This window comes from Neospora caninum, chromosome VIII (assembly GCF_000208865.1).
Source record: "Neospora caninum Liverpool complete genome, chromosome VIII".
Lineage (NCBI taxonomy): Eukaryota > Apicomplexa > Conoidasida > Eucoccidiorida > Sarcocystidae > Neospora > Neospora caninum.
Window position 1 is genome coordinate 1,132,602 of NC_018395.1, and position 9,062 is coordinate 1,141,663.

At 55.5% G+C, this 9,062-nt stretch overlaps 2 protein-coding genes across 2 annotated transcripts; both read left to right on the top strand.

Annotated features, from left to right (window-relative positions):
• Positions 1-1,361: 1,361 nt before the first annotated feature.
• NCLIV_031430 (putative protein kinase) lies at positions 1,362-4,553 on the top strand (the record flags this gene model as incomplete). Its single annotated transcript, XM_003883339.1, has 2 exons — positions 1,362-2,400; positions 2,584-4,553. 2 exons carry the CDS (start codon positions 1,362-1,364, stop codon positions 4,551-4,553), a joined length of 3,009 nt encoding a protein of 1,002 aa, XP_003883388.1.
• A 3,116-nt stretch (positions 4,554-7,669) lies between these two features.
• NCLIV_031440 (60S ribosomal protein L38, related) lies at positions 7,670-7,924 on the top strand (the record flags this gene model as incomplete). The annotated part of the gene is made up of 1 exon (XM_003883340.1): positions 7,670-7,924. One exon carries the CDS (start codon positions 7,670-7,672, stop codon positions 7,922-7,924), a length of 255 nt encoding a protein of 84 aa, XP_003883389.1.
• Between the last annotated feature and the right edge of the window lie 1,138 nt (positions 7,925-9,062).

A 9,062-nucleotide genomic window follows, 5' to 3' on the forward strand; every position in this document is an offset into this window, starting at 1 on the left:
TTGTCCTCTTGGCGTACCTGTGGGCTGATTTTCCTGAGGTGTTTTTTACCCTCCTTTTCGATGTCTCTTAGCTCTCTTCAGTCAAGTGTCTTGGCAAAGTAGCTGTTTCATTCTGGAGGCACGCCTTGTCCATGAGAGGCATTTCCTCATCTCACTTTGAGCGCCCATTCTCCCGGTAAAATTACAAGGTTCAAAGTATCCCGACGGGTGGGCTGCCGAGAACATCGTGTCAAAAACCCGTCAATACTCGCGCGACAGCACAACCGAAACTTTTCCCCTCGCGCTGATGAGGTGAAGGTGACCTTGTGGGTTTGTTGGTTTCGCGTTTCCTGGTGTCTGTAGGAAGCACGGTCTATCCCAGTGGTTCTCTTTGTTGTTGGACATATTTACACGTTTTCGATCCACGGCGGTGGTAGGATTACATTGCAAACACAGCACGGTTACCCGTTTCGCCTGTGTTTGTCTCACAAGCGCACAAACGGAAATATCTGTCACGTCATCGGCCACCAGTAGTTGTTACAGATACTGCAGGTGTGACCTTCCGTCTTCCCTCATCTACAATGTGGAACGGTCACCATCCAGAGGTTAGCGGCGCTCCAACGGGCGACCGCGCCTGGCAGCCCTACACGGCCGTTATGCATGATCCTCCGGTCCCTTCCCCCCTCCGTGCGCATCAGCCTGCTCTGCCACGTGCGTCTAAACCGGCAAACAGCGGAAACGCGAACTTGCCGCGGCAAATCAACTCCCATAAACCTGTTCTTGGGCAATGGCATAATCAGAGTTCCTCGGATGTCGGAATGCAGGCTTTCTCTACAGGTTTGTGTGCTACTCCGTCTCCGAGAATCGGGTCTCAGGGTTTTGCGCCGAAACCAGCGCCGGCGGCTGATGGTAGTTTCTCTTCTTTTCCCGTGGTCCGACCCTCTAGCCCGGATATGCCATCCTCAGGGATCCGGGGCTCTCTGCTGGATAGTTCAGCCCACTGCAGAGGTCAACCGGCAGGTCGGATCGGGTTCGCAGCGTCTCCGGCTTCACCCCACGAGCTTACGAAGGGATTGCGAACAACAATCTCAACTCGCCAGACGGTTCTGCGCCCGAGAGCAAGGCGCGGCGGTGGCGTGCCTGCCTCCAGAAGCTCCTGGTCGCCATTGCGTCGCTGCTCTGGTGAGTCCATGCCAAATCAGTTCAGTGAGGGTACCGGGGCCATGCGTGTGGCGTACGTTTCTCCGATGAGTTCCCAGTCACCGGTTGGACGGGGGCGCGTCATCGCGCGCTCTTCAGGTTCTCGAAGAGACTGGGGCAAGGCGCCGACAAAACGCTCCGAAGGAAAAGACGCCGGGTGGTTGCTGCCCAAGAGTCCACGCATGCAGAGCCCTTCCAGCCGTCGTTACGAATTGGCCGCGGTTGCAGCGCTGGTCACCCCTATGGTGGTCCCGGTTCCGCGGTTGATTCCTTCGCCAACAAACAAAGTTTCTTCGGAGCAGGCGTCGCGAGCGATTGATTCTTCGTGCGTCTGTTTTCCTCCAAGCCCCGTTTCGCGGGTGCATCCACACACTGTCTGCAGAGACCGCAGCTCTGAAGAGACCGGTGCGGAGCCGGCCAGGAGTGGAGCTGCTCACGGGCATGCCTTCGCCTGGAAGGAACCCGCTGGACAAGGAGGTTCTCCTCACTTTACTGTTCCTGTTTGCCCGCACCCAGCGGCTTCCACGGCAGACACGAGGGGTGAATATGCGGCGGGGAAACTCGCCGAGCGGAGCGTCGTGTCCACGTTCGAGCACTGCGAGTTGCGGGCGGCGAACGGCTCAGCGAGCAGTGCAGCGCCGACTAGCCCAATGGCGGTCTTGCACGCCACGGGAGAGTATGCGCCCGCATGCACGTCTGCGACGTGGTCACAATGCGCTGCACGCGGTCCGGGTCCTCTGCCAGCATCCACGAATAACCGACTGCAAGAGACACTCGGAAAGAACCAGGAGACAGACCCGAGTGTGGCGCGGGTGCCGCGGTCGGCGTGTCCGGATCCAGCTTTGGAGCAGGCGGACGCGCAATATACCACTCGATTGCTGGTCGAAGGCAAGGTTCCACATCCTCTGGCAGGCGACCAAAACTGTTCAATAAAGGGCGGGCTTTCAGCGGTCTCTCGTGTAAATACCTCGGAGAACCTATTCGAAGCGTGGTCAAAGAGCGAAGCCATGACCGACGCAGCCTCAGTCTGTCTCTCTGACTCCAAACATGCCGCCCAAGGCTTCCCTTGGGACTCCCCCGGCGAACCTGCTGCACTTCCAGCAGGCTACACCTTGCCTGCTTCGTTCTCCCAGTGGCAAGAGAACCCGCCTGCGTCGCCAGGCTGGTTCGCTGCCTCACCAGGGAATGGCGAGGACGTTTCCGTCTTGCCGAAGCACAGCGGTAAACCGCCCTTGCTCCAAACGGACGCGAGTTGCAATTTCAACGGCATTTCTTGCTACGCCCAACAACCTGGTGTCTCACCTTCGATTGAGTCGCTGCTGACAACCAGTCCGCTGAGCTCCTTGTCGCTGCCTTTTCAGTTCATGGACTTTTCCAAAGACTCTGCGAGTGCATCCCCTGAAGGCGCGGACGCGGAAGAGTGTCGCGTGCGCGCTCTTCTCCGAGAGCTTCAACAACTGCAGCTTCATCCGACTTCGCTTAAACCCCGCGATGTGGTCTTCAGGTCCTCCTTCACGGATGGGATGCGGGGCGAGTTGCAGTACCAGGTGATCGAAGAAGGGAGTTTCGGGAAAGTGTTTGCAGGTTCTCTGACGCGGCGCCCAGAGCAGAAAGTTGCCATCAAGGTTCCCGTGGAAGCGATGCTGAAAGTCGATCCGGCGGGCGTTATGGAACGCTTTACGAATGAATGGAAAATTCTAGCTGCATGCGAGCACCCCGGGATCGTAGGCCTTGTTGGAGGGGTCGTGCACGGACCTTTCGACGTCTGGGTGGTGACGAACCTTGTGGAGAACGGCCACGACTTACACTCGAGGAAGTACTCCCGCGATCCGGCGATTCGGCGGGAGATCTCGCCGCAGGCCGCGCTCTCAATGTGTCGTCAACTCGCCTCGATTGTGGCGTATCTGCACACGCCGCTGCCAGAAGCCGGCAAGTCCGTCATCGTCCACCGGGACATCAAACCGGAAAACGTCATCGTGAACGACGAGTGGCTTATTCAACTCTGCGACTTCGGGGACGCCGAAGCCTCTGTCGATGGCCGCGTGTCGCGGGTTTCTGGAGCGACGTGGTTCTACGCGCCTCCGGAGCTTCTGCAGTCGTCGCCAGTCGAGCGGGCCGCGGGTACCTTCGTAAGTGACCCAGATACTCACGGCCACGGAGCAGGCGCAGCCGGACAGACTGGCGAACCTGTCTTCAGCGAAAAGTGGGACATCTGGTCGATGGGCTGTGTGTTCCACGAAATGTTCGGGTTCCAAAATCCCTTCCATACGTACGTCTCACCGACAGACCCCCCGGAGTCCATATATGAGAAACTGAAGTCCAGAGCTCAGCAGAATGCACTCGTTCCCGCTATCGACTCGAGGATCCAAGGCCTTGCCCGGGAGGTGATCACGAAATGCCTCAACCCGAACCCAGAAGACCGGCCAAGTGCAGAGGACGTTTTCCGCATGTGGGCCAGCGCAGACGACTTGATTTTGAAGGATGTCCGACTGGATGTGTCCGGAAACCTGCTTCATGAACGTGAAATCCCGAGCTCTGTGTCAGAGCACCAAGTGCCGAGCGGAGCGGAGGCGAAGGCGGAGGTAGCAGCTCCGGACAGAGGTTCAAATTTGACCACTCCCCCGGACGCGCGCTATCCCGCTTCGGCACCCGATTTTTTTCGCCAGCTGCAACCGTTCTCTGGTGGGACTGAGCCTGGCCTCGCGCCGGATGAGCGGCGATTTGGGGGAGACCCCGCAATGGAGAGTGCGCAACTCATTCAAGGTTCCAGGCTGTCTCTCGCCTACGGTGACGCACTTTCTGCGGGAACCGGTTTGCCTATGGGTTCTTGCGGGGCACTTTCAACTGACTGCAAATCCCGTTCTGCCGTAGGTCCAGAGTCGCGTGCACGCCTCATTGCGGCTCCAGTGGAGAATCTCCTGTCTTGTGGGCGACAGACAGTCGCCGCGGAAAGGTGGTCCCTTTCGTGTGCACCCCCTCCCTTTCACCGGGGTTCTTCCGAGAGCCACCAACAGCGCCTCAGGGATTCAGCGGAGCCAAGAAACTTTGGATTCGAACCCGCAGCCCCAGTTGGGCCGGAGGGACACATCCAACACACGCAAGGGAAACGAGCTCCCGTGGATGTGGTAACCCCCGGGGTAGTTGGCGAGGAAGGACCGAGAGCCGCGATGAACGTAGATTCGTACGCAACATCGTGTGCAGGTGATCAAGGGTATGCTCGGTGGGGAGTGAAAACCACCGGGGGACAGAGACCGATTCTCGGTTCTGGCCCGGGTGGGGCGAGAGTGCGAAGCGTGGGAGTCGGAGGGGACGGTTTCGTCAGTGTGCCGAATCTCGCTGTCGTGTCAGCGGCATCAGGTGATTTCGTATGCTGAAGTCCCCGTGAAAGAACAGGAGAGGCGGCTTCGGTGACAGTCCCGAAGTAGTTCCTTCCTCTGGGTGGCTCTGGTGTGCGCGGTCCCTTGTCAAAACCTAGCTCTTCTTCGGGGGAGGAGTTGAATGGCCTAACGGAGTGCACGAGTTTTTCGCGTGTCTCGTCAACTCACAAAAACCGCTCTTGACTTTCGAGGGCCTCAGGCCTCATGACTGTGCCGACACGAGTGGGGAGGCGCGATCCCGTTTGCGATCCGCCGTGTGGTAGCATATGCTGCGGCGAGAGCGCTTTACCAGTGCGAACGCGGCGGCGCGTGAAGTTGCACGATTTTGCAGCTTCTATCAGTTTGCACCGGGAGTAGTCACGATTCGTAGTTACCCTCTTCGCACCTAAGGGCAAGAGTTGAGGATGCGGCGCTCTCCGAAGGAAGCGATTGGATGCGCGCACGCCAGTCACAGGAAGCATGGTGATAAGGTCGACATCCACGAATTCGTCACGACGCCAATGGAAAGGTCACCAAACGGCGCTTCCTAGGACAGGACGAATTTTACTCCGGAAACCATGCACTGCATCAGGAGTCACTGCCTGTTTCCCACTTCGTTCTATTGAGACAAGCAGGTTTTACACAGAGGAAAGGAAAGATTGCGAGATGTGTAGGTGCGCGCACTACGTATTTATAGCGGGAGGAAGATCGGCCAGCAGAAGAGTAGGTAGATACCGGGGGGGGACGCTCGAGGGACACGAAAGTTTTGGGAAGGCAAATAGGTAAGCGGATGTATCGATTGACATGGCCAGGACATGTCGCAGATGAAGACACAGAAAGATATGGAAGTACAGAGACCAAGGTACTTATGTAAACACCTGTAGAGGAGGGTTAGTGCTCACTCTGTCTCCTATTGAGTTCCAAGTACTTTTGTAGTAGACACTCAAGGACACGTTCGCTGTCGTCAGAAAGCGCTGTTCACGGTCCTTTGCCGGACGTCCTTCCAGGCCAAAAAGGGTGGGGTAGGCAGTATCTGACCCGCGCTGTTCGCAGCACTTAAAAAAGAGCGCCCAGAGTGTGTTTCAACCGCGAGCGTGGTACAAAAAGCATTGAAACCAGGGGTCAACGCAACTCCATCACCTCCACAGTCACACATCCATCGGCTTTTCAAAACATATGGTGCGGTTCTAGTTCTAAAACGGGTGCAGTCATGCTCCTTCACAACTGCTGGCTGTAGTTGAAAAAAAACTGTCTCCTGTATGAGCTTTAACAGTCTCTACTGAACCTACATACCTGATAATTTAGCCCCCCGAAGATAGTCCCCTGCGCTTCTTTCCAGTTCCTTGACCCATGATTGTATGTTACGTTGGCCCTTTATTGAGGTGAAATCCGTGTTTCCCGTCACACGACGGTCGCCTAGGAACTCCCTCTCCCTGGCTCGAATTCCCTGCCGGTGTTGAAGATTTGTCCTTCGCATTCTGTTCATTTCTCGCCTCCACCTCTGTTTTCCCACTACAACCTTCCTGTTACTCCAGGAATGCGTCATTTCTAAGTTCAAGGCTTCCACGTGTGCAGATGAGTACGAATGTATATGCGTATGAACACCTCCTGTGCCTGTCCCATATCGTGAGTCCCGCTTGCCGCCGCAATTTTCTTGCCGAATTGCATGCCGTTACGAAAAGATGTCCTCTTAATGGTGGTATTTCAGCAAAAACCTGGCTGCATGCAGTGTGCCACGTAGACGGCTTGCAACCTTCCCACTGCCCAGGCGCAACCTCCCGAATTGAACAATCGCGTACGCGGCGCTGGTCCAGTGTGCCGCCTCGACGGCGCGGGCAAAGTGAGGGGGAAAGCAGCCTTTTCTGCGGGAGCATGTTTCGCCGAGACACTTTCTCTAAGCTGCCGGGGGGATTTTCGGCCGTGTTCGTCAAAGCAAGAAAGTGTGGTTCGACGTTGAGGACCTTTTCTCCCTAGCCTTTTCTCTGTACAAGCAGAGGTGAGAAACGGGGACCGAGAGCCCTGGAACGGAAAAAAATTGTTGCGGTCGCTGAAGACCACAAAAGATAGCGTAGTGGGGTACATTTTTTGTTGAGGTCCCGAGGCCATTGACAGAGCTGCTGGTATGTTTGACGGAAGAGCCGTGTCCGCCATTTTAGGGTTTTTTACGCGTGCGAGTTTCCTTTTGTGAATACGGTTTTGCATTTGCACGAAAGAGAGGGACGGTGGCGTCATTTTTTCTGGGCGTCCGTGTACTGTATACGCAGTCCCGGGGCCGATGCATGTAGAACTGCAGAGAATTGCCAAAGGTGTCGTTCCCAAAAAGGGAGAAGGGGATTTTGGTCCTCTGTAATGGACCATTTGCCGGCATGCGTCACGATAGGCATTCCAGAGTGTACATCTGATGTGGGGAGACCGGCTAAGGAAGAGCTCCTTGGCCTCTGCAGCGTTTTGGGGGTTTCGTGGCAGTTTATTTTGGTTTATTTGGGTTACCACTTAGTTTGGCACATTTGGAAGGATGCTCACGCGCATCAGTTAAAAACAGCGTCAAAGGGTCACCGAGGGAACCAGGAGCAAGTCTCTGTGCGAGGCCTGCGATGCGTTGACTCCTGAAAGCTGTGTGTTGTTCGGGCGGCGAACCCTGTAATACGCATCGGAAGATGTGAAAGTCCAGTTTACTGCTGGGGGATTTGGGTGGAGATTGATGTTAGGTTTGAAGGGAATAGACAGCCTCTTTACGCTACGGGATCTCTGCTAGCGGGAAACCAAGTTCCTCAAAGACGCCTTGCTCGTCCCCCGTCACCTGCGACTAGACAACGGGGATATCTGAGTTTCTGCGGGTGTCAAGGATGTGGGATCACGTTTTCTGACGGAGCGTGTGTTCGAAGTTGTGCACCTTGGATGTCTTGGCTCCGTGCATGCGCTCGAGTTCGGCTGCTGCGGTCGCGACGTAAGGTGAATCAGCTGAATTGTTATGGAAATAGTGCTTTGCACCAGAATATCTGCTTGTCTCCATTAGTACCATGCAGTTCAATGATTGACCGTGTGTGTTACGTCATTCAAGCTGGCTCGTTTGTATTTCCTCTTCGGTTTCTCATGATGTTTGTTTCTTCGCAGGAATCACTCACGTAGACAAAATGGCGAAGGAGATTCGTGATCTTCGCAAGTTCTTGTTGACTGCCCGGCGTCCGGACGCCAAGCGGGTCACAATCGTTAAACTGCACAAGAAGCCCCGTGCCACGGGCGGCGGCGCGTCCACCGTAACCAAGTTCAAGATCAGATGCAGCAGATACCTGTACACCTTCGTGGTGGAGGATCGCGAGAAGGCGCAAAAGCTCGAAGGATCTTTGCCGCCGAGTCTCCAGAAGGTGTCGATTCCGGGCAAGAAATAAATGTCCTTGTTTTGAGCGCGTCTGTTGTCGACGGGAGTTCGTAATACTTGTTGAGAAACCTTTTCGAGTGTTCGCGGAACGCGTCGTGCCTGTGTGCGTCTCCGTGAGCAACACTGAGACTTCTTCCCTGGCAATCCTTCTCCAGCTTGCCTCGTGTTTGTTAACGAACACCGTTCACCCAACACACGCAGCGACGTGGCAGCACTGGCCGAGGCAGAGTCGAGCCGGAACAAACTTCTGGCTTCTAAAGCCTCCGGTTGAATATGTTAGCTGCCTGAGCAAAAACAACTGACTGGTCGCGCTTAGAGTGTTGTCGACGGGTGCATGTCCAAGAGTTTCTGTAGCTCTTTGACCACAGAAGTCGCAAGCGTTGCAGCATTCTGTCTGTTCCGTATTATCACATAACGTGCACATTCCCGGAGAAGGAATGCCCGGGCGGAGTAGCTTACGAACCAGAAATATGCGTATACATCAGTCATTTTCACTTGCCTGTACGGTATTTGGAACCACAACGAAATCCTCGTCACGTACGGACCAGCCTCACGCATTAACACGTGCGCAGACACGGTCGGACTCCTGGTGACCAGTCAGTAGGGCCTCTTGAACTCGGTGTTTTTTTGGTGGATCTTCCACTGGTGACGGGGATGCAACAATAAGGGAAGGTGAAGTCCAAATTGCACGGAGTAGAGCCGTGCGCAGGCACAGCCGATGTGGTGTCGTGGTCGGAGAGGAGAGCAACTAGTCGACGCAGGCGAGATCGCCTGTTGTCAGTGAACAGGAAGACGTCATGCTTTGTAGGTCTTGCGAACCTCTTCCGCAGCACTGGGTAGTCTACGTCGCTACGGCCCATCCTGATGATTGTGTCACGGCAGAGGTGGCCGCAGACTAGCACGTGAACTTGTCTGGAGTTTCCATGCTTACTGCCGAAATTGATGCCTTCCTAACTCGTTGGTGCTATCATGTCGAACGGTCCGTGTGAAGGAATCTTGAGGGATCCCGCAAAAGCAATTGGCAGAGCTGTGAATCTCTTGCCGTCCTCAGCAGTTAATGCACCCTAATTATGGAAGCGGATGTTAGGAATCAGCTTGTCATGGCGCTCCGAATGTAAGAGGATAGCGGTTGCGAAGTGACTCTTAGA